The sequence below is a fragment of the Brienomyrus brachyistius genome, chromosome 13 (assembly GCF_023856365.1).
Source record: "Brienomyrus brachyistius isolate T26 chromosome 13, BBRACH_0.4, whole genome shotgun sequence".
Classification (NCBI taxonomy): Eukaryota; Metazoa; Chordata; class Actinopteri; order Osteoglossiformes; family Mormyridae; genus Brienomyrus; species Brienomyrus brachyistius.
The window spans coordinates 20491652-20516978 of NC_064545.1; the positions used below are offsets into that span (position 1 = coordinate 20491652).

Consider the following 25327-nt stretch of genomic DNA (forward strand, 5'->3'; position numbering starts at 1 on the left):
TTCCCTGCCTCATATGGTGTGCTTCCTTGCAAGGCTACTGGTTTCCCATGATCTGGGAATGGTTATGGAAGACAGGTGGATGTTCCATAAATAGAGTAGAGTGAAGAATGCTTGCTAAATAAGTGATGTTTTTTTTTTCCCCAAATATGAACACTAGCATAGGTTATTAAAGATGCCCAGAAAATGTTGGCTGTATTGCATTTCTTGGGAAATATCACCCTTGTTTTTTTCAGTGTTTTTTTTTTTACTTCTTGCAAAAGCAAGAATTGTGCCTTATTCCTTTTATTCATATTTTGTTCAACACATTTCAAAACTGTGGTTCTCTCTCTGCTTTCAGTACGTTTTGGGAGTATGCGGGACATTCTGGAATGTTTTGGAGTGTTCTCCAAATTATATTTTATTACAGTGAAGCTTTGCATTGGACACTGTGAAGGTGGAATGTGTCACCAGAGTCACACTATGGTTAGATCTAGTACCTGTTTTGATGCTGTGTGTGGATTCTGTGTCAAGACAGATGTGGAGGTTAAATGTCTCTGCCAAGAGGGGACAAAGTTACCCTAAGTAAGACCTAACATTCCTCATTGTGCCAAGTTTCAAGGAAAAAGAAAGCTGATATTTATTATTACTGCAAAAACAATGTTTGAAGAAATCTAACTAAAGTATCGTGTCTAGATGCTGGCAAGGAGTGACATTCCCAGTGCAGCTTAAAGAACTGAAGGGGATTTTATTGATGAACGCAAAACACATATAGAACCAGAAACAAAAGGACAGTAAGAAGTTAAAACAAGAGGCAGGGAGGATAAACCGGAAGGGACAAGGGTTGATTTAGACACAGGGACTGGCTTGGGAAAGCAATAAAAACGATACTAACATAGAACAATAGCAACCCTGAGTGGGAACTAATGCACAGCACTAACATCTACAATGACTGACAAAGGAACAGGGCATGGGCAGGCACATATATACTGATAATGAGGGTTACAAGACGGACAGGTGCGGGCCACTGACACTTAACCAAACACAGAGAACCACGAGTAACAGGGAACAAGTGAGGGTAACATAACAGGAACATAACGGACCTGACATGGATAGATCAGGACAAACTGTTTCTGTCAAGAAAATGGAAACAAAGTTAATCTTTTACTAATAGTTCCTCCTGGTCCATTCATTTCAAGATTTGTTTGAAGAGGAAAAGCATTATTAAATGGCCTTCTGTTACTCCAGACTACAAACAACAGAGAAAGGGTTTAGCATGTATCCTGTGAATTTTTATGAGCATCACAGAGTAGTGCACTTATATTTATCCCAAATTGTCAATATAATAGGCTGTATGGCAGTTTGTTCTTAAGTGCAAGTTGTTCTTAAGTTGAGCATTCTTAACCTGGGGACTGCCTGTGCAATAATTTGGACATCCAAAGTTCACGTCACCTGCTGTGATCATGGCAATATTTATGTACAACAGTAGCACACATTCAATGTAATTAGAATAATTGCTTGGAATATAATGGAACACAATTTTAAGTGACTATGCTACTATGCAACTAATCAAACCTAGTCAGAGACCATTTTGGTCACGTCAGCTATTTATGGCATCCCAACTGGTCCTGTCTTTCCCAGTGCATAGTACTCTGATAGGGGATTAACCACATCTGTTCCAACTGCCAAGTGTGATTTCTTTTACCAAACTCAAAGCCAAGAATAATGTCTCTTACATAAGCATTTTCCTACTGAGGTATCCAAAATCACTTGATTTAAATGAAAGTGAAATATAAATCCTGGTGTGTAAATGCGGGGTGGCTAGGGGGGCAGGGAGGGGAGAGATTTTCTCTCAGTGGGGGGTGTGAGTGAGTCTGTAGTTGGCTTCCTCAAGGACACAGGCTTCACTGAAAAGTCCAATGGAAAAAGTTGACTGTTCTGGACATGTGTGACCAAGGGTTCAAGAGCATGGCCAGAGTTGATTCCCCCTGCCCCAGGGAGGTGCCCGCCCATCTTCTGATTCTTCACATGTGTGATATTTTCATGCAAGGGAGGACATGTCCATTTAAGAAGTGCTCTGGACCACCTTAACTATTCCACATCTGCTACACCAGTGAAGCTCAATGTCACACAAAGGGTACCTTGTTGTATTGACTGGGGTGGGGGTTGCATTATTCCCTGAGGTCTTGTGTTCAATACTTTGAGCAGTGCTAGTAACGGATTTTGCAGTTTTATTTACACTCATGTGTCTATAATCTGCTTGGGGGGGGGGCGCAAGTAGTGGCCAATTGCCTAAAACAGGTTCCATGTGAAAACTGAGCAGATCGAAGGGGTTGCAGTGCCTCTGGCCATGGCAGGGCAATTATGGAGGCAGCTTACTACTCATATTAGGGCAAGGGCTTGGTCTCTTGGGTCATGCACAGGGGTCAGGAGGTTTGGGAAGATGCAGCAAAGCATATGGACAGAGGCACCGTCTCCGGCTGACTATAAAGGAGACAAAACAGAGGCCCATCGTGTTCGGGGGAGGGAGGCAGAAAGGACCCAGCATCGTTGATCATCTCCAGAAATTCCCACGTGAGAAATCAAGGTCCAAAATTCATGAAATGCTTTGCAGGCAGAGCAGAGCCAAGAACACACAACGCAATAAATAATGCTGTCATCTCAGCCCATGTGACCAGGCATGTGTATGCACCTATGTGCTGTTTCATTCCTTATTTATGGATGCGGCAAATGAACTGGGGTCACTTGGGGGTTGTGGGGGAACACGAGTAATGGCTTGATGAGCAAACCCCCACCTCGACCTACAGCAGAAAAGACGAGAGTAACAACAAGAGAACAAGACACCTGCAAAGTGAAGTGAAAATTAGAAAATGGCAGCTCTCCCATGGGGGTCCATTCCCATGGAAATTACATGTGGTGGTTCTCCGTTTCTCTCCATCTTATCCAAGAGGCACCGGTGCCTGTGGACTAGGCATTGTCTTTAGAGCAAGCATACCCTCAAGTGTATCTCTTCTTGTCAGTTGCAGGGTTCCACTCAAAAATGTTGACCTTAGTATTGCAGTAGTGTTTGATTGTGGACCATGAATGGAACCTATGACGGCAAGTCAGCACAGTGAGGAGCTGAGATATGGTAACCTACCTTCTGCCGTTCCATAGCATACGATGGGACCCTATACTGCAGCATTTCACAAGCTACAAGGGTTTCGGCAGCTTGCTGTTTTATTACCTGTCCTTAGTCAATTGGGTGTGTAATAAGTGTTCACCATTATCATATAGCTGGTACCCCTGTAGCATAATGGTGCCTGAGAAACCTTACATTCCAACTGCAATAGATGAAATCTGACAAGTGGTGGGCTTGGCAAAGCGGGGTGGGGAAGGGGGGGAGGTTGAGGGAACTGCAAGCTCTTTTGATATACGCTCGTACAGACAGGGCAGATGAAACTAGTGTCCAAAGGGAAGAGTCAGTCACTGATCGATAGGAAACTCAACCCAACAGATGGTGACCAGAACCACGCATGTCAATGTGGAGCTTGCCTGCGGGGGGAGGGCTCTGTCAAAGGGGGGTGAGCCACTTGATCCTTATTTTCTTGGTCATATACCCCTCCGTAAGCCTGGGCCTGCACAAATGCTGACAATTCCAATCACATCACAAGCCTACTTCGTTTGGTTTCCTAGCCACTCCAAAAATTGCATCTTTTGTTTGTCTTTGAAAATAGTTTTACTGTGTAATTATCCCCCTAAACCCCCATCACTAATAAAATCCAGGTCTCCTTTCCCCTGTGTGCTAAGCCAACTTGCCAGTTCCAGATTTGTTGGTTTGTTTATTCTTAATGATTGGAGAAAATCCTCCCACTGTTTTGCAATATCCACACCCCCCAAATCAACATACAAATCGTCCTTCTCGTACTCAGTGTGCTCCAAGTACAGCTTCCCTTTGGTGATTCAGCTCAGGCTGGCGTGCCTTAGATGCACAGTTACCTTCCTGAAGCGAGGCCTTTGCCACCCAGGTCCCAGTCTTTCCATAACAACGGAATAATCACAAGAGAATTTTGCCTTTTTTCTCATTATGCTTCTACAAAACTGTGAGTTGCTGCTGTTTGATATTTCCATCTAGTGGTCAGAGGGTGCTTAGCAGACGTGTCACTTTTTCAGCATGAAAGTGACACATCCTGATGAAGGAACATATATAATGTACAAAGAGAAATTACTTATATAAGCAGCAAATATCAGGGATGTGATGCAATCCTGCCTAGATAAAAATGAAACATCCACTCAATGTAAAACTAGCCTAAATTACGAAAAAAGCTCAACATCAACTACAGGCGTTTACAAAATGCAAATCTGAAATTCACTTACACGCCCCAGTATTAATTTTTGCCGCAATTTGAGTTTACGTTTTACATTTATTCATTTGGTGGACACTACTGGCTAAAGTAAGCATGTAACCACCATGAATATCTTGACACTTTTACCAACATTTAAAGTACCTAACCTGCCATTTTTGATCCGCTAAAAGAAAGTCATGCAAAACACAGGAAATATGCACAGAAGCAGAGTTGCCCTTTGAATCCCTGTATGGGTGTGAGGCCACAATGCTAATCATTTAGCCACCATACATAAATTACTCATTTCCAGCTCGCCTCACACTACCAAATGTTCATCTTTGGACTTAGGCTCGAACAATATTCTGTGCGAAAGAAATCATTTTAATTCAATAGATTTCTTCCAGTTACTCAAAAATAAATTGTCAAATAAGATGTATTGTGTTTGATGAGGCCTGTGGAGCTCTAGAGAGGTACATTGGGCTCCGCCAGCGAAGTAATTCTGCTTTCTGGACTAAATCAAAGACTCCCACTGTATTAAACACAGATTTAATTCAGATCTCATGATTTTTCACACAGTTTCTTTTTACAATATTTACAAGCCCGTTGGTCTTTTTAGATATATCTGGATAATACTGTTCAGTATATATACATTGTAGCGTATGCTAATGGAACAGAAGCTGGAGACCGGGTTCTCCGATCAGTCACGAGCACCCAGTGAGAAGGCCGGTTATCTCCCCCTCTGCTTGTTAATCCAGGGCCCCAGGGTCCAGTGTTGCCATTTAATTTAGCGAAGCCCCCAGCTTGATCCGAGGATTGAGAAGGGAACCGTAAGGAGCCCTACTTCATGTTCCTCTGGATCCAGTCCTTGAAGCTGGAAACACGTGTGTAGACGGTGTAGAGCTCCGGGCTGCAGGCGCGCCGATCGTACCCGAAGCTCACCAGCCCTAGCAGGGTCCAAACGCGACGGGTCTCGTCAAGGCCCTCGGAGTCACCGGGGGCGGGCAGGATGACGATGCCCCCGGTGTCGGCGGGGCAGATGTCGGAGAGGGCGCGCGGGTGCTGCCGGCCACACAGCATGTTGTCTGTGACGCCGACGGTGGCTCCGTGCTGCGCGAACTGCCGCTCGCATGCCACCACGTCGGCAAGCTCCACCAGGCCCGCCCGCGCCATGCCCTCGGCCTCCGTGCCGCCCGCGCCTGGCAGGATGGGCCAGCCGATTACGTAGGCCTGGCGCGCGGCCCCCTGGCCCTCCCACGCGTCGGGCAGGCAGACGGGCAACACGCGTTCACCCACCCGCGCCTTATCCAGCAGCTTCAGCACCGCCAGGTCCGAGTCCAGCACCAGCGGGTCGTAGTTAGGGTGGACCAGGACAGCAGACACCTACACACACAAAGAGCAACATGCACTGTGGGGGGAGGCAGCTATGGACATACAAATCCAGCTGCCCCCTACGAAATCCCTGAATGGCTACCGTCTGCCCTTTGCAGACTCTTTCTTTCACAATCATTTTTGCATGTGGCTCTTTTATTTCACAGCTAAACACCAAGCTGGAGAGCAGGACGGGAGCACATCTCATCATAAAAAAGGCCTCAGATGAAATGGAATGTATAATTTATAAAGGTTCTCTTTAAATGTAGGGTTTCATATTAACAGGCAGAAAACAGCGGCCTGCCAAATGTGGTCCTCTGGCCTACTGGGTGTCTCCATCGTGCCCAGCTGGTGTTTCCACCAACATTCTCCTTTAATTATTAATCAGATATATCTGCAATTAAAAACAAATATTTCAAACTCCAAGGCACATTTTGTTCTATCTTGCCGTACATCTAGGAAATCCTGTATTTTAAGCCAGAATGACACACACTGTGTTATGCTGCTACGCAGCAGCTTAGCCCCGGGTCATGGACACTGACCCCAGTAGCATGCCAGCCAATCAGATCTCATGTACGACAGCATGACCCCGCCCCCGCTCAGCAGAGCCCCTCCTACCCGCAGGTGCTGCAGGCTCTTGGTCTCCCTGAGCTCACTCCTGTAGTGCTTCCCCATCACCACCTTGACGTCGCCGGCGCTGATTGGGTGCGCCTTCCCCAGCTCCGTCACGCAATGGGCGGCTACCACCACGCTGCGCTGGTTCACCAGAGCGCCGCTGCACACCAGCTGCCAGCTGCCCGTCCGGGTCTCCTCCTCCTCATCCGCCCCCGCCGCGGCCGCCTCTGGAGACCCCTTCCCCTCCAGGGCCTCCTTCCCCAGGCCTGCCGCCAGGCTCTCCTTCTTGGCGATCCTGGAAGCGATGCCGGCGCTGGAGCGCCTATAGATGGCAGCGTGCCAGGGCCAGTGTGTGTCGGCCGGCCTTCGCGCGCTGAAGCCGCTCAGCTTCCCACACACTGCAGGCACACAGCGAGCCACCATCAGCACCCCAGGTGCCTCAGTAAACCGACGTTACATTCGCATGTGGCTCCAGGCTTCTCTCGCAGGGTGATACCCCAGCCAGTCATTCATTCAGATAAATACGTAGGAGGTACATTTACAATAAATTATTATTACACACTGATATGACTAGCAGAAGCCACATCTTCAAATATAACTTCAAAATATAATTCAATTTTATTGAACTTAATATGTTCGAATTGCATTTTCATTTGACCAAGAGGGGGTGCAATTTCACCCCCGGTAAAATCGCCAAAGATTATAATATTATTTTAACGCCTAGAGGCTTGATAATATTGTGTTTTCATCACTGGAGTCCCTGAGGCTATATAAAGGGTACTGTACAGGAATTCCATGCTTTACTTCTGAATAGCTGTCAATTCCGAGTTTCTGCTGCCCTCACCTGGTGAGCAGGAGACATGACGCCCACTCCACTTGCCCGTCTTGAGACACGTGCGGCGAGAGCTGCCAGAGTGGTGGTAGAAGGGAGAGACACACTCATACTCTATGTGGGTGTACAGGTGGTGATAGCCCTGGGGGAGCTCGACCAGCACCGGGGGACCCTTTGTTGGAACGACTGGGTCATACACCTTCCAGACGGTGGAGGACGAGTAGAACTTTTGCACCGGGCTTAACCTGTGGGGCCGGCAGGGGCGGGTGGGGGGGGGAAGGGGGTGGAGACATGCCAGAGAGGGACATCGATGAATCTGAGTGTTGGCATCTGCAAATTTTGTAATGCCCCCCCCCCCCCAAGCCTGACTGTGCAATCGGAGGCTGTGGTGTTTACAGAATCCCGGCATGAGTCATCGGCCCTCACCCCGGAACGAAAACAAGAAGTTGTTTTGGGAGAGAAGTTTACAGACCCTGCCCAAGCTTTTCTGCGCTCCATGTTTTAAAGACAGTCACTTCTTAGGCAAATAGCATGTGTCGCGTTTGACGTGTTTGTGTCTGATGTCCACGTTCGGAGAGGCACAGAGTAATTCTGCTTTCTGGACTAAATCAAAGACTCACCCCTCCCAATGTTTTAAACCCTTATTTAATTCAAATCTCGTGATTTTTCATACAGTTCCTTTTTACAATATTTACAAGCCCGTTGGTCATTTTAGATATATCTGAATTATACGGTTTGCTAATGGAACAGAAGCTGGAGACTCAGCTCGGAAATCAGTCAAGGGTGGGGGGGGGGGGGTTGGGGGGTGGCATACAGGTAGGAAGAGGAGTCCCACCTGGATGGGGCCTGGGGTGGCAGCACCTTCTGTCTCACCAGGTCCGACACTTTGGGCTCCCGGCAAGCTGGAGGAAAATGGGGCATGTAGCTGGTTACTAAATGATGGGTATTCAGAGGGTATGGCATGTTTTTATTATTATTATTATTATTATTATTATACCAGTGATAATATCTCGTAGTGTGTGATTATGTAAGTTTGGGTATATACTATGAGGTGTGAGCCACGCGGGGACCCAGGGCCTACCACGGATACACAGGGGCTGCTTGCCACTCCAGGAGCCGTCTGCTTGGCACGTCCTCTGTGCCGAGCCGCTCAGGGCATATGAGTTGTTACAGAAGTATTCCACGGTGTCGGGGGCCTCATCCAAACCCAGTACCAGTTGATGGTACCCATTTAGCAGCCGGGGGGGAAGGGAGCAGCGGTGCCGCTCAGATTCTGTGCAGTGAGACGACAGTCGACAGACGGGGGGGACAAACAGAGAGACGAGCAGGCAGTCAGATAGACAAATGAGCAAGCAGTCAGACAGACAAGCAGGGAGTCAGATAGACAGGCAAACAGGAAGTCAGACAGACAAATAAGCATAGACTCAGACAGACAGACAAGCAGTGAGAAGGACAGACAGAACGACAGACTGGGAATGCTATAAAAAAATGTGTATAATGAAATCTGTCTCTTGCTGCAAAGCTTCTCGTTTTCATTCCAGTATATTTCCCAGACTTGATTACCAGTAGTTGGCTTAACAAGTAATTAGCGATAGCCGCTATTCCTGCTAATGAATTGCCCTCTAAATTGCGGCTCTGAATCACATTTTCCAAAATCTACAGAAAAGTTGCCATCATCCAGAGCACTGTATCGTTACACTATGTAAATCACATGCTAATTAAGGCACTAAGAGATGGCACACAAGGCTTTTCAGACTATAACACTCCTGTCAAATGAACCCTTGCGCTGCTGCTTATCATCTGGGCAAAGCAAGGAGGTTTTAAACTTACCGCTGACGCTCAGGTTGTCAGGTACTGACTCTTTCCCCAGGTCTTTCTTGCCGGCCGTATCCGTGCTGGTGTTTGTATTTTTAGTGACGCTGTCGTTGGTTCCGTCTTTATCTTTACGGCCAGTGCTGGCTGGGATTTTATCTTTGCCTTTGTCTGACCCTTTGTCTGACCCTTTTTCTAACCCTTTGTCTAACCCTTTGTCTTTGTCGTGCTCTTTGTCTTGTTCTTTATCTACTTCTTTCACTGGAAAAAAAAATTAAGTACAAAAGCCTGTGATGTACTGATTGCAAAAAGGTTATTAAAGAACACATTCTGCGCATCAGTTAATATTTATCAAAACTGATTTTGAAATACATACATATTATATATGTATATCAAATACAGACGCTCCTCTACTTACGAACTTTCTACTTATGAATTTTCGGACATACGAATGAAGAAGTCTGTAAGTCCAAATTGTGTCCATTGGGCTCCCGTCTCCTGTCCGCAACATCAGTTTTTTTTTCTGCGCACCAATTCCGCCTGGTATGACTTCTGCCTACTACTCCCGCCGCGCAGCAGCGTAGCGTGCGTACTCCCAGCATCCTAGTTCTTTGTACTTGCGTATACCCTTAAAATGATGTTTAATAACGACTTACGAACATTTCAAGTTATGAACGGCCATTCGGAATGCATCTCATTCGTAAATAGAGGAGTGTCTATATAATACCTTCTGACCTTCTACAAAACCTTATAACCATGCATTTAATGAAATTGAACAACACAAAATGAGGCCAAAGCTTCTGTCGCCCTCTAGTGGTGGCGCCAGACTCATACGCTAATTGGTGTCAGGTGCGCACACTTGTGAAACTAATTATTATTACCAGTAACTGGTAAATTGTGATTTCCCAGGAGTAAATCTGTAAATAAGCAAGTTGTTATATTTAAGACATGCTGGGCCAGTGATTGTGAGTTGCTTATGTTTACAAACTTCCCCGATAGTGCAGAATTGGTTGTAGTGGAATATTTTTGATGTCTGAAAATGCATTTCATCATTATCAGTGAGCAGGAAGCTTAGATAGACTGGCTCCCCCTCCGTAGAGTGTTGGAGTGCTCCGGGACCTTTGTTCATGTCTTTGTTCCCCGCTACTGTTCAGGGTTTCCAGCACATTTACAGCACTCCATGAATGCGGAACCTTCATGTCCCCATTACCGTCATTCACCCTCCCTCCCTCCCCATGCTGTTTTCCTCCCAGCCACACCCAGAAAGTGATAAAACAGAAATGGAACAGCAAATTGCGCTGACACAGCAGCTAATGTGACTATACCGACAGCTTGTGATTTTCCAGAAGTCTCTCCAGTCCCCAGCCCCAAGGTTAACACCCTTAACAACTCAACATAATTGGTGAAAAAAAAAACATTAAAACCTACAACAAATGGTAAAGAACAACTGAAATATTTTAGGCCAAATAGCAAACAAATATTATTAAAACTGATGCAAAATTGTCTTCCATAAAGAGACAAATACATTAAAATAATTTTAAAAAAACTGAACGAAATCCAATAGTCACCATAAAAATGACCAGACCAGGTAATAAAGAGAACTGAAAGTTTGATAAAAAATGGCAGCTACAGGTGGAGAATGTCTGTTACAGGTGCTCATGCTGAACAGTGGGGGCGGAGTTTCGACAGGAATTGGCAGGTGATGACCAAGCAGCGTGTGTGTGTATGCATGGACTCACCTTTGACACAGAGCGGTGCCGGTCCACTCCAGGTGCTGTTAGGAAGGCAGGAGCTCTGCGACTGTCCCTTTAGCATGTAGGGTGCGTGGCATAGGTACTGCACGGCAATGAGCACGTCCTCCGGGCCGTACACTAGGAAGTAGTCCCCATTGGCAGGCTTCCCGGGGGTAGGGCAGCTCTTTTTCTCCACAAACACTGACAAAGCAAGGGGGGGCGACGTTCAGTATGATGTCAGACAACATTCTCGTGACTCTCCTTTGCTGACTCCCCATTGGATATCTTGCAGTTCCACTGGCATGTCAATGTGCCCATTTGCACCACCTGACCACCTCACGTCGCAGACACTGCAGGTTTTGTTCATCCAATCGAGGGGCGTTGTGTGGCTACGTATGAGGGTCCTATCCACTCCAGGATGTGAAGCCCAGCAAGTAACAGCAGGTGGACATAAGGCCTTCACACTGCCTCACCGGCCTCTTACCGCATTTGGGAGCAGGGGTGCTCCAGGTGCCGTCCAGGCGGCAGGTGGCGGTGTAGGTGCCCTGCAGCATGAACCCGGGGTTGCAGCGAAAGGTGACACGTGCCCCGAAGTATAGGTGCAGATTCTCCATTGTTCCATGGGCTGGTGTAGGGGGCTTGCTGCACAGCACAACTGCACAGTTACACAAACCCAGACAGGTTCAGTATACCATAGGTGGGCTACGCTATGGTCACACAAACCCAAACTAGCTGACTATGCTATGGGGAGCTACACTACAGCTAAACAAATCTAGACAGGTTCATTACACAGTGACTTGGTCCACTGAAAGATCACACAAGCACCCACCACACAGGGGCAGTGTGCAATGAAACACCACGCAAACAGCGGCAGGTTCATTACACTACAGAGGGGCAGTGTGCAATGAAACACCACGCAAACACCAGCAGGTTCATTACACTACAGAGGGGCAGGGTGCAGTGAAACATCACACAAACACCGACAGGTTCATTACACCACAGAGGGGCAGGGTGCAGTGAAACATCACACAAACACCGACAGATTCATTACACTACAAAGGGGCAGGGTGCAATGAAACACCACGCAAACATCGACAGGTTCATTACACCACAGAGGGGCAGGGTGCAATGAAACACCATGCAAACACCGACAGGTTCACCACAGAGGGGTAGTGTGCAGTGAAACATCACACAAACACCGACAGGTTCATTACACCACAGAGGGGCAGGGTGCAATGAAACACCACGCAAACACCGACAGGTTCCCCACAGAGGGGTAGTGTGCAGTGAAACATCACACAAACACCGACAGGTTCATTACACCACAGAGGGGCAGGGTGCAATGAAACACCACGCAAACACCCACAGGTTCACCACAGAGGGGTAATGTGCAGTGAAACATCACACAAACACCGACAGGTTCATTACACCACAGAGGGGCAGGGTGCAATGAAACACCACGCAAACACCGACAGGTTCACCACAGAGGGGTAGTGTGCAGTGAAACATCACACAAACACCGACAGGTTCATTACACCACAGAGGGGTAGTGTGCAGTGAAACATCACACAAACACCGACAGGTTCATTACACCACAGAGGGGTAGTGTGCAGTGAAACATCACACAAACACCGACAGGTTCATTACACCACAGAGGGGCAGGGTGCAATGAAACACCACGCAAACACCGACAGGTTCACCACAGAGGGGTAGTGTGCAGTGAAACATCACACAAACACCGACAGGTTCATTACACCACAGAGGGGCAGGGTGCAATGAAACACCACGCAAACACCAACAGGTTCATTACACCACAGAGGGGCAGTGTGCAATGACACACCACGCAAACACCGACAGGTTCACCACAGAGGGGTAGTGTGCAGTGAAACATCACACAAACACCGACAGGTTCATTACACCACAGAGGGGCAGGGTGCAATGACACACCACACAAATACAGACAGCTTCACCACAGAGGTACAGGCTGCAATGAAACCTTACAGAAACACCAGCAGAGGAGCAGGGTGCACTGACACATCACACAAATACCAATACTAACATGCTCCTTAGTCTACGGATCCCCTACTATACATAAATCATCATTTCACCTTTACCACACCTTCAGGTCCTGAACCTGCTGTATCTTCTAACAGTTAACAGTGACGTTGAGCTAGTATGACTAGTCTCCTCAGCACAGGCAGTTCAAAAACAGCTCACAAATCGTCTCACTAGTTAACTCCCTGAATCACCGGATCCCACAAATGAGCCACTGAACCTGGCAGCTTGAGTCAGAACCAAGAGTCCGGTTTTCAAAAAAAAAAAAAACATGTGAAATGGGGCATTTTACATTTTAAAATATCCCAGGAGAGTTGGAACTGGAGAGGAAAAGCTGTGTTAGTCTGTTGGGCTCATTATGAAGCATCTCAAGCACTGGGAGAAGTTGGACGCAGCACTGTGTTAGCACTTCGCTGGGGCAGAGGAACAGTCAGTCTGCATTATAACTCCTATTTAACAGAGTTACATTTTCCACCTTAATGAATGTCTTTTATGACGTGTCTGCCTTGAGTCTGGAGTTGTCATAGTTAGCATTAGCATTTTTCCCATAGAAATGAATGAGCGGTCCCCATAAAGATATGTTTACCCGAAGTGTGTGTGTGTGTTTGTGTGTGGGCCAAATGTCCCTTTGATGTGCTAAAAACCCGTTATTTTGACGTTATGGGGACCATTTTATCTGTCCCTACAAGGGGAAATTCAATTTCGTAAAAATCTGCAACTGCAATAAAAAAACCTAAAAATGTCAAAAGACGTGTCCATCGTTTGGTTACTTACTGTATGGTTAAGGTTACGGCTGGGTAGGGATTATGTTTGTCATATTTGTAATTAGGGTTTTCTCCATAGAAATGAATGGATGGTCCCCACAGAGATATGAGTTCAGATCCCTGTGTGTCTGTGTGCATACATTTACCATATTGTGGAGACCAAATATTTCCACATTGTGGTAAAACCTATAATTTTTTTAGCTTGTGGGGACATTTTTCAGGTCCCCAGAGAATAAACCTCAATACTAAAAAACAATCTGCCAATGCCATCAGGAATCTAAAAGCCTTAAAAGCATTTGGTTTGGTTACTTTATAGTTAAGGTTAGGTCTGTTTGTACAGACACTAAAATGTGTTTACAGACGTTTCGGAGCTATATTTTAATATATATGTGACTGTTATTATCACTGCACTGGAAAAGAAATATACACACACATCTGGAACAGAACTACCCATCATACCAACATAGTTATATTTAAAATATGCTGTACTTTTATAGGTTCCAGATGCTGACACAGTCTATTGGATTACATAAGATTGTGTGGGGCATGAATATAAAATTCTAGAAAAAACAAATAATCAAGCAAAGTCAAATTTAACAACATTTCGAATTGAGGCAAAATGTGTTATGTAAATCCAAAATATTTCCAGGGGCATGCATTTGACTAGCACAGAGCTGAATATTAAGCTGATATTTCCTTATGAATAAGTCTGAAATTAATTTGTATTATTTTTTTGTAGCATGGGATTAATTCTATAGAAATCATTTCAACGAGAGTTTCCCGAAAGGCTGGAAAATCTGTCAGGTCCTAATGAAGCCCGGAACTTAGCGCCACGCTTTACTTGCAGAACTCCTGTCATTAACATCCAAGTACGTAAACGGTCAGCTCTGTTTCCTTTTAACTGTATGGTTACTCATTTGTCCTAAGCAGGCATATTTAAAAACGCATGCCAAAACAGCAGGAGCATCATGTTTCCCAAACCCAAGGCCAATTCACAGCTTTAGGTCCCGGAACAACACTGGAAAAGTCTCCCACTATGGAGTTCCTACTGGTGTCTAAGCTGTGTGCTAGTGCTGGAATGTTAATTAAGGAAAAATAATCATTGGACTGATTCTCTGCAGTAATAGGAAATTTTAAAGGGCTCTCGTTAGCTTTTAACAGTGCACTGGAAATAGCATTTTAAGAGATTTCAGACTGCAGAACATTAAATAATCTTTCAAATGCTGCTTTCAAGGAAAATATATTGCCTGAAAAGAGGCCATTAAAGACCCAAAACAAAGTAGCCAACTATATAGTTAGTTGTCACATGTATTTGATATGAGCTGGTGCCCGACCCTGGGGTGTTCCCTGCCTTGCCAAAAGATCAGTGAACCAGGGTCTTACTGAGCTACCATTTCATGGAGGCAAAGGGCATGTGTTTGGAATCAAAGGCCTGTTTAAAAGAGAGACGGTAAAGGCTGTACAAAAATGACAATACACAGGTATTCCGGACATCATCTGGAAAAGCTTATCTGTGGCTTTTATACAGCCACTTTTTTAAAAGTAAGACTTCCTGGGACTTGACCTAGCGACCTTCTGTTGAGTGCCCCATGTGGTCACCCGCAGGCCTGTCAGTTGCCAGCAGGTGCGACCCCGGGCCTTCGAATGGCTATTTATGTCAGGTCACATGACTTTTCTAAACAGACTTCATTGCTGGATAAGAACAGAAGCACAATGCTGCTGTCAAGCATCCTTTCACCCTTGTAAACTTCCTTTTGGAATAGATACATCAGGTTAAGTGTGCTTTCCAAATTAGACTTTTAAGAATCCAAGTTAGGCCTATCTGGAAAAGTGCAGATGCACAGAATAAGCACTCCCTCCAGGTAGATTCACTAGGCTTAACTACTTAGAGCAACTAAACTCACCTGAATTCTTTTGAGATTTAGATGATGTATAGGAGTAGCATGCATGACACCCTCTGGCCACACAAAGCGAGCTAATCTCATAATCCAACTGACTTTCATTAACACATTAAGATAGATCTGTTTTTAAACATTGGGGGAAAAAAGACTACTTTTATAAGAAACTCCTGGCTTCCATTGACATGGTTTGTGAGATACTCATGGGTCATTTTCTGGAGATGGGAGTGGGGTGTAATTAAGTACAGTTGAAGAGGGTCCAAGCCTTTCATTTCAGGCACATGCAGGCCAGCCGAGAACAGCTGACGAGGCAGGACCCAGACGGAGCACGCCAAGGGCATGGCGTCACGCGCAGCTGCTGTGGAAAATATTCGCGCTCAGATCAGCCGCGACGTCCCGGCATAGACGTGGCAGGTGCAGCTTACCATTCTCGCAATGCCGGCCCGTGTAGCCGGCCAGGCACGCACACCGGTACGAGCCCAACGAGTCCAGCACGCAGGTCCCGTCGTTGCGGCAGGGGGAGGAACTGCACGCTGTGGATGAGAGAGAGAAAGCGGGCGGTGGAAAGTGGAGCAAGCCGAAAAGTGGGACCAGAACGGACGTGCCTCTGGATAAAGGAGCTGGTCCATGGGGCCCTGGGGATGGAGTCTGGGACTTGACAGCTTGGAGGTATTTAAAGGGCTTTGTTCTTAGACTGCACACCAAGGGCCCAAGCAGATATCTGGCAAGTGCCCGAGATGGCGAAAAAAGTAATCCGATTATTCCCGGGAGCGCACCACTTGGTCATAATAAGCGGGTCTGGAAAATGCCCCCTCACCCCCGCCGCTTACCCGAGCTCTCCTGGATGTGGCGAAGAAGCCGTCAAAGTTCTTGTAGCCATCCGAGACGAAGAGGATGTGCAACGAGTTTCCGGAGCTGAGGATGGGCGGCGGGCCGCTCGTTCCCGCAGAACCGGCCAATGACGCGGGAGCTCAGGCTGTCGCCGTCCCGCACCTCGATGTAGTCGTAGCGGCAGCTGTAGTCGAATTCCAGACTGATCATCCGGAAGCTGCAGAAAAGCAGCCGTGATTGGATACTGAAGCAATCATGACACTATCTCTGCAGAAGCTGGAATGCTTCAAAAGCAGTAGCCCCAGGACACTAGTTTTCCAGCTGGGAAGTTTTCCGGGGCCTGGGGGGGTTGGGGACCCTCCCTACGACTCTGCAACCTAGCTGTTGTTTGATGGCTCTAGACGACTGATAAATCCCCAAATCAGGGTTACGCGTTACTCTGACGTCATTCTTCACACAAGTTCCTTTGTTCCACGGAGGTGTGAATAGTGCAAGTAATTTCCTCCTGTTGGTGAAACTATGAAAATGAAAGCCACGATATATTAAATAAGCCACGTTTATTCTCCGCAAACCGACCTTTATATTATTTTTTTAGCCTGTTAAAAGGATCAGCGCGAGAAGAGAGTTATTAAAACTGGCAAAAGCTCTCCGTTGACATCATACTGGTTTCCACAGCAGGCAATTAGAAGTAACAAGTCTGGGAGTCTTACAGTCCCAAGCTATTAGGATGACCGAATATTAAATATTTTCTGCAGTCGTAAGTGACACTTAAAAATAAACAGATGTTGCTTTTTGAATTTAATAAGGAAACACCCTACATGCCTACAATAAAAATATTATCATCTATAGTGCTAGCTGTAAAAAAGAATGCCTATATTTTGTTGCTTAAAATAGCTCCCGTTAGAATATGCTTTACATCCAGATGGCAGTCATTAGACAGTTAATGCTGGCGTGGTGAGTTTGCTCACTTATTACTCTTTATCCATGCAATTTTCCAGAATAACTGCCCTTGCTGCATATTCAGCATCTGAATTTCTGGATGCCTTTTCCAACATAAATCGGCTGTTGACTTAAAACATTTGTCATTTTGCAAAGTTTCCAAAATGTAACCTACACGGTCAGGTGATATTATTCTATGGTGATATTTACTGATCCAGTTATTTAACCAGTTTTCCTCCTATGATGGAGTATGGACTCCAGTTTCATTAGTTAATCACTTATAAAAATAAATAAAAATAATATTTTCACTTGAGGTTACAGTTCTAAAGTGGAAAAATTAGCCCTGCACCTGTTTTGAAATTTCTACTTGCACTAAATGTAATAAATGTTTACTATTTTCTATTTTAAAACCATGTGTTGTGTGCAAGTTTTAGTAAATTTCCCATTTTAACCAACTATTATTACTATATTATACACATATTAGATTATACTCCACAAATGGATATTTTAAACAATGCCTGAGTTTAATACATTTTAAGAGAAGAGAATCCAATTTGCACAGTAAATGTATAAACATTCAAATAATGCAAGCTTTCGCTAACAGGACAGAATTGTAAGTGCTCCCAGCTGTTGTGCGTCACTGAGAAACGGGTCCAAACAAAAGCAAACCCTTAAATCAAAATCGGAAGCTTTTAGCCAGCTTAATCTGAGACTGATAACTTTTGTTCAGCATGCAGTAACATATGCAGTAGATCCCAGAAGAATTTCAGTAGCAATAACAGTAAATATTTCTCGGAAATAAAACTGTCTTCCAGCCCCAAAGAGATTTTGCATGGAAGGCGGAGTTTTCCGTATAGGTAAAAAAAAGTTTCAGAAACAATGCACATCTCTGTACCTAAGTCATGCCTTGTGGTATTTGCTGCCTGGGGTACACTCTACGTCCCCCCCGCGACCCTAAGTAGAATAAATGACTTGAATATGGAAGGATGGATGGATTCGTACAACATGCTGCCAAAACCCTTGATTTAAAAAGAAAGTCCAAACTATCTAGTCAAAACAGCAGACCGTGGCCCGCCCAAGCGCTTAATTTTACCCACTCACGCACTCAAATGTTTTCATATTATAAAGGATACGTCTATTGCGTCAAGCAGACAAAAGCGCGTTCGGAGCCAAACAGCAGATGCAGGAGTATCTACCCGCAGACCGGACGGCACGCGAACTCGCGTACAGCTGGACAGAGGACACCTGAACGCGCATAAGCGGCCGAATTGCAGAGACTACATGGAGTTATTAGAAGCTGGACAGACACGCGAACGCGCTGTACCAAAGAGCAGGGGCGCGCGGATATAATTATGACAGCGCGTACGACATCACTTCGGGCTGCGGGGGGCTACGGAAGGATCCTTAACAAGCGATGACGTTGTTCATAAATCATTCTAAAGCTGGAAAAAATTCTGTTAGGGCCAAATTTTACTCAGATATATAGCATACACGTAGACATTTAAGAAAAACCAGAGATTGGATGCTGTCTATTTTTCGGTAGCTGGTAGACATTTTCCAATCTCCACGGCGGTGGAAAAGCGTTGTCGGTAAATGTCGGTGTAAAACTTTGTGGGGCTTCAGTCACGGCGGCGGAGAGCGGAGCGCTAAGAGGATCGGCCCGCGGGAGCAGATTACCAGGTGGACTTCCGCTTGCACGTGCCAGGAGCTATAAATAAGCGACGGCAGTCCGTTATTTAGGAGCGCTGACATAAGTCCAGAGTAATTCCATTTATGACCTTCATGCGCGTTGTAAAATCTCCACAAAAGAGCCATTTTTAGAGGACGGGTGTCTAAAGGGAAAACGCTGATTAGGTACGTAAGTGCTAAACTAACGCCCAACTCAGCTGGCTGACACGGTTTGTGTAAAAGTTAAATTCTAAAAGCCCGGTGGCAGCTGGTGACCTGACATCGCAATTGGACGGTCTTCAGGGGGGGCACGTTTTACTGTCAAAGCAGACCGCTCCAGCCAGAGCAAATGACTGTGATACCTAAAGCAGGGAATGTTTTGTGCTATACGGTAATGTTAACAGCAGATATAAGTCCTTTCCAATCTGTTTTAGTTTCAATGGCAATTATATGTTTTAAAAATATTTTTGTATAATGACAAACCGATATATTCCTGTGTATATATGTTCGGCCTGATGGTGCAGGATTTTGTCAGTGTGTCACTGAGGAGCAGAGATTGAGGGGTGGGGGTGAATACCTGAGCTCGATGGTGAAGTCCTTGTCCACTTGCAGCGTCCACTCGCAGCGAGCGTTTGTCGGGTAGCTCTCCAGAACCACATGCCCCTGGGCCTTCCTGATCACTCCTCCGCATCCTGCGGGAGAGATGAAGGAGGAAAAAGGGACACATTGAAACACACAGATTCAGCTGCTCTCTGTCAGGAGAGAAATTTAAACAGGAAGGGCTGCACTGAAGTAAAGGGCTTTCCAGCACTCAGCTAACATCTGATCATGTCACCCAGATGTACCCGAGGTCTTCTGGAAGCTGTTCTTCCTGAGCTCCATAGTGGCTTCCGTGTTCATTATTAATGTCTGAGACACACGAAAGGAAAGGAGGACTTGAGATGCTCACTCATGCAGTCGCCTCCGGACCAGCCGGGTCGACACTCAGCACAGTACTTCCCCCTGACAAAGAAGTCGTCCTTGGCCGCCCATGTGCCATTGTTACATCGTTTACAGTTCTCGAAGATGCTGCAACCTGCAGGGGGCGGTAGAGAGATGGCAAATGAAAAGCAAGAGAGAGATGAGGGTGAGAGTCAGAGACGGTGATAAAGAGGGTGAGAAGATGAAGAAGGGAGGTTATTGCAGGGAAGAAATTCTTTCTTGCAACCTGAACGAAATGTTTGATTTATTTACGTCTACTTCTTGCCTTTTTTTATTTGAAAAGGTTTTTAGCTGTCTTCTCTTCCCCCTCCCCAATACGCACACCGCAAACACAGACTTTGTCTGCACCCATAAGCTCTGTCATCTGACCTGGGAAAGTCATCAGTTTTACTTTCGAGAAAGGATGGGGAGGAATTCAACACTGATTCCAACCTGAAATGGAAATGCTCCCAAAACCCAGAGGGCCCGATGCTAAAGGGGGCCTGGATTTTCACTCAGACTCACAGGACTGAGGCTGCCGGCCAAGGTCTCGCGTCCTCCACGTGTCGGCGTGAGTACCACGACCGTTGGGGGCAGGTCTCCATGGAGACAGCAAGTCACTGATTTACGACTGAACCTATCAAGTTTATAAAACAAATTCACACTTGGTTGTGAACATACGTGTGCTGCTTCCCGAAATGCGGAATCACATATTTATTATTATTACTCTTTTTCATGTAGGTTGTAAAGCCAAGTGAAACCAGGAGGTAGAAAGTAACATGATATACGTCACCTGTTATGTCATATATGTAACATACTCCTCACTCCAAATTGCTCGGTTTGGGGTTTGCATGTTCTCCTAAAACCTTGTGGTTAGGTGATAATCTATAAATTGCTCATAGTGTGTAAGTGTGTGTCCTGTCAAGGACTGGCAACATGTCCAAAGTGTCCCTTGCCCTGCTCCTTGTGTAACCATCTTGTCCTGGATATGCAATCATTGAACATGGATGGATGCATCTACTCTTACAAGGCGGGATGACAGGAGAGGAAACCCTTACCTGGATGGATGATGCAGGGGTCACACTCGTTGACAGCATTCCGGCAGCAGGGCACCGCGTAGCCCACCGGCGACCCCTGGGTGGGGCACTTGCAGCGGATGAGGTCGTACTCGCAGCAGCCTTGGCACATGATGCTCCATTCGGAGCCGGGGCAGGTGTCGTACCAAAATCTGTAGTCTGACAGACAGAGGTGCTGTTCAGCAGAAGTGGGCTCTTCGACACAGCGACTGACAGCGTTACCCGTTAAAAGACTCCAGCCTGCAGGTGATAACTACAAAATAGCTCAGGGTCTGGAGAATGTGGAGGAGGGAAGCCCGCAGGGTTGGTGTATCCTTGGGATCCACAGTATTTGTCCTTAAGAATTTCAGCTGAACTCCATTTTAATCACTGTGTTTGTTTCTTGGCAGTAATTTATTTGCAAGTCAGGCCACCCATTTCCAAGAAATTCAGCTTTAATTGTTGTTTTCCTATTGAGTAATGTTTGCAAGCTGATGGCACACATCGCATCAAGCGCTGGAAGGTTGTTGACCTGTTCCTGCTGCTGAGCAGTATGGGGGGGGGGGTGGTTGACCCCCCGCTTAACGTCTGTGTTTATCCCAGCCTCCTCATGTCTGAGGAACTCACTGGAAAAAACAGCCAGAGGGTGGGGGTAGGCGAGGTGGTCATCGAGTTCTAGGAGAGAGTCTTTGTCTCAGTGCCGGCGATTATGTAACTGACAAGACGAAGACAGGGACTACGCGTAGAAATGGGAAAAAAAGCAAAACAAAAGCAGTTTCAATCCACTCTGGGTGCCTCCTCTGCTTGGAGAGTTCTGAACATTCCTGTCCACCACAGGCTTGGTCAGAGCTCTGTAGGCTTGGGTCAGTCTCTCCGGCAAAAGTCTCTGGGAACCACTGACTGCTCTTCAACGCATGGCTTGAGGGGTGAGAGGAGGTCAGCCCCGCTTCCGTCTTCTGCCAAAGGCCTGCACAGTTTGTGGGCCAAATACCTCTTCATTCTTGAGGTCGTTGGTATTATTCCTTGGTAATTCCATCAGCTGAGTGTTGCGCCTGATGGCCCCCACCCCATCTGCCCACACGCCAGCCTCCATGGTGAATCACAGCGGTTGACGTGATTAATGGATGTGTTTCTCTGTGTGGACAACCAGCTGTAGAATGTCATGACATACATGCAGCGAGTATCTGTGATTTTCAGGCCATTTTAAGCACTAACACTGCAATAAAATTACACCCTTCTCCTTCATCCAGATATTTGCGATTCCCTCAAGATTTTTTTTTTTCATGAAGGAAAACAATATTGTTTACTTTGAGAAAAATGCTCCTGATTTAATTGTTAAAGGGCAACAAAAATACATCTTTACATTTTTTTTTATTGTGAAACATAAAGCTAACAAGACCAGCTATGGCAAGCCGTGAATTATGTTATCATCAGTTCTGTTTCCTATGCCATGAGAGTCTAGGTAACTTTTATCTGGTGTTTGTACAAGTATCTCAGAATTCCCTGTTTTTTGAGTTATGGTTTTTTCTTTGAGACGCACTTTCATATAGGTGGGGGCAAAGTTTGAGGTCGGCTCACACTATCAGGCATTTTATCCTACCCCCCCCCCCCCCCCCAGAGTGATTTGTCTAACTGAGATTCAAACCCACAACCTTCCAAACCCAGACACAGACACCTAACCTGCAGCCCCCTGCAATTCCTTCCTGCTCCACCAGGTGGGCACACAGAGGTTGAATACCTTTCTCTCAGAGCCATGCACCTCCCCACTGAAGGGCAGAAAAAGTGGCTTCTCACATATGAAGACCATTTTCTCTATGCAACGGTTTATTTGCGTGGAACTTCGTAACACCCCTGCAAGTATTCAGAAGTTTATCTGTCGCCATGGTGGGTGATAATGGCCTGCAGTTTCTTTGCTGCCGGTAAAAAACGTTCGAGTCTTGTTCTGGATTTTCTTCTCCGTTTCTGACAGACACTCCTTAAAATCATTTCATGGGGTTCTCTTCCAGACAAACGTCAGGAGCCACAAACCTCTCCAGTGCAAATTAAGTGACAATAAAGTATTGTTTGCTTATTTGGGGAAAAAAGGGGAAAAAAACACATTTTCTATCCTATAGGCACCATGCAAGAACTGGAGTCAATTATGTTCATTTACTCGGGGTAAATTGCCAGTGTTTTACAATTTCCATAATGGTTTTCTGTGGAAATGAATGCAACAAGCTTCTTTGCAGTTTTGCAATCTACCCCCAAGGTCTGTGTGAATCTAATATGTAAAGTATGGTTGACAGCTTCGATCCCCAGTGAGATTTGCTTGCTGCCACACTGCTGCACTAAAGGTATACACCGAATGATGCATGTGGCAGCTTCAGCTAACCCCAGGAATCAGCCAGATTCTGAAGGATAGATTATAGTGTATACCCTTCCCAGCTGATGTAATGGTGCTCTTTTCATTGCTGTGTTTATCGTCCCCGATAATCCACTTAAACCGTCCAGCGCTTTTAAGCTCATTCCCAGGATTTGATGCCGTTAATGCGCTGACTCTGATGTAACATGGCAGACTAGCGACTTACACACTGGATAATTTGGCCAAAAGCTCGCCGGCTCAGCTGTCTCGTTGGAGGATATTCTGTTACACCACTGAGCGTCCAGAATTGCTTCATTATAGATATGGTGCCAAATATGAATACATTTGTTTGCTTTCATCGGGGAGGTGGGAAGAGAGGAATTCAGACTCATTCTGGCTGTATGATAATCTGCAACAGGTTCTTGCCCACGGCCCTGATGTATGCAAAAGCAGAGTTAGACGTTAACCGGGGACCCTGGGGTGTTTTAATGCATAGGTTTACCCGGACTGAAATACAGGGGCCTCTGCTAAAACGGGGTCCCCAAATTTTAAACCCCCCCGCTCCACATCCTTCCAACCCCCCCATTCGATATGCTTGTACCATCACCACTGACCACACCTCCGGGCAACAATTAGGCTAATATACAAAAAGGTGTGGGGGAGGGGGGCTCTGACTGTGATGTTAATGTGCCACTAACCCCCCCCCCCCCATGACATCCTTTGACTTTCTGACCTCTACAAGAGCGACCCATCCGCCAGATTCGAGTCTCCTGATCCTCCCATTCCACCGGAATTCTGAACAGTCCCTGTAGCACAGGCAGCTGCAGCATGAAGCTGGAAGCCAGGCAAGTCGCTCCAGATCAAGAGATGAGCTTGTGTCGTGTTTACTGAAAGGTCTCCAAGGGGTATGTGGCACATTGTTCTGGGATTAAGGGGAGGGGTTTAAGAAAAGGCCTGATGTGTTTGGGTCCTGGTTTCTTCTCTGTCATTATAACTTGTAAATCAAAGACTCTGAGCCACAATATTGGTCCCTGAGTATGACTGGAAGGCTCAGCTTTTTCTGGTCGTTTTCCCCACCCCTCCCAGTTTGGATCCTTTGTATTTACATCGTGCATAAATAGGGAGTCGGCAGACCCACGTAGAATAAAAGCAGGCACCGTTGGCACACGTGTGCCTGTAATTTGAAGGCACAGAGCCCAAAAAATAGTCCTGGACTCTGTTTACCTCCTCCTGGGGTAGCAGGCTCAGCAAGCGTTTAGTCCTTTGATGTTCTGCAGTCATTATAGCTCTTATCTTTTTGGTTTATCATTAGCCCAAATAAAAAAAAAAACACACACGCACGGTAGAACAGCACTTAAAAGTCCATCTTTGCTGGGATAGGTTTTATCGCGCTCATCTGGGCTCCTCTTACCAGTAAGAGCTGCGAACCTGCACACTGATATTTCCTGGCACGCGACGTGCGTATACCAAGGTAACTGTGAGAGCAGAAGTAACAAGCATGGTTTTCTTCCAGGCCATGTGCTTCTCCCACCATGGGCCTTCTGTAGGTTTTGAGACTTGCTGGCCTTATGTAATTAGTATCTGTTTTTTCCATTCCAGATGTTGAATTTTTGATGGAGGTAACGGAACAGAAAGCGCAACAGTCCATGATGGAAACAGTCCGATCACAAGGTGAAAACTTATGCCCCATGGTACAAGGAACCAGCGAATTCTGCCTAGCGTACACAGAGTGTTACCAGGACCGTTTCCCCCATAGAAGTGCATCTCTCTCTGGGACACCCCGCAGAGATCTCAGTCCTCTCCAGCAATCCGACTATCCGTACATGTACATACAGTCTGCAGTGTTACAGATTTAGCGCTTATTTTCCTTGGTCATTTTTGCAGAAACCCCCTCGTTCTGCCAAAATAAAGAGCCACAATCAGATTAGTCACACCCTTCTCGCCAGATATCCAAACCCCGATTTAGAGCATCTGCGATCAATGGCGCTTGTACCCTGAGGGCTTGGTGAGGGCAGGTCGCTCTCCCTACTCCTGCATGGTTTGTTCAGGGGTTCTGCATTGGGGCTTCCATACAGCTGCACAGCACATCATTTTCCTGGTCTGATTTAGGAGCCGGCACATCTGATTCAGATCACATTACATGACATGACTTTGT

The 25327-nt window shown here is 46.1% G+C and overlaps 1 protein-coding gene and 1 long non-coding RNA gene across 2 annotated transcripts; one reads left to right on the forward strand and one right to left on the reverse strand.

Moving 5' to 3' along the window:
* Positions 1 to 4831: 4831 nt before the first annotated feature.
* On the reverse strand, positions 4832 to 21072 carry pamr1b (peptidase domain containing associated with muscle regeneration 1b). Its single transcript, XM_048972120.1, is given in 15 exon segments — positions 4832 to 5681; positions 6288 to 6682; positions 7129 to 7361; positions 7952 to 8018; positions 8198 to 8389; positions 8947 to 9189; positions 10668 to 10862; positions 11146 to 11316; positions 15804 to 15911; positions 16209 to 16226; positions 16229 to 16310; positions 16312 to 16426; positions 19394 to 19508; positions 19766 to 19891; positions 20835 to 21072. Coding segments are annotated over 15 exon segments (2733 nt in total). The 5' UTR covers positions 20965 to 21072; the 3' UTR covers positions 4832 to 5138.
* Positions 18485 to 25321, forward strand: LOC125705837 (uncharacterized). Its single transcript, XR_007381699.1, has 3 exons — positions 18485 to 19002; positions 23915 to 24077; positions 24772 to 25321. It is a non-coding gene; the product is annotated as an uncharacterized LOC125705837 (long non-coding RNA).
* Positions 25322 to 25327: the final 6 nt, after the last annotated feature.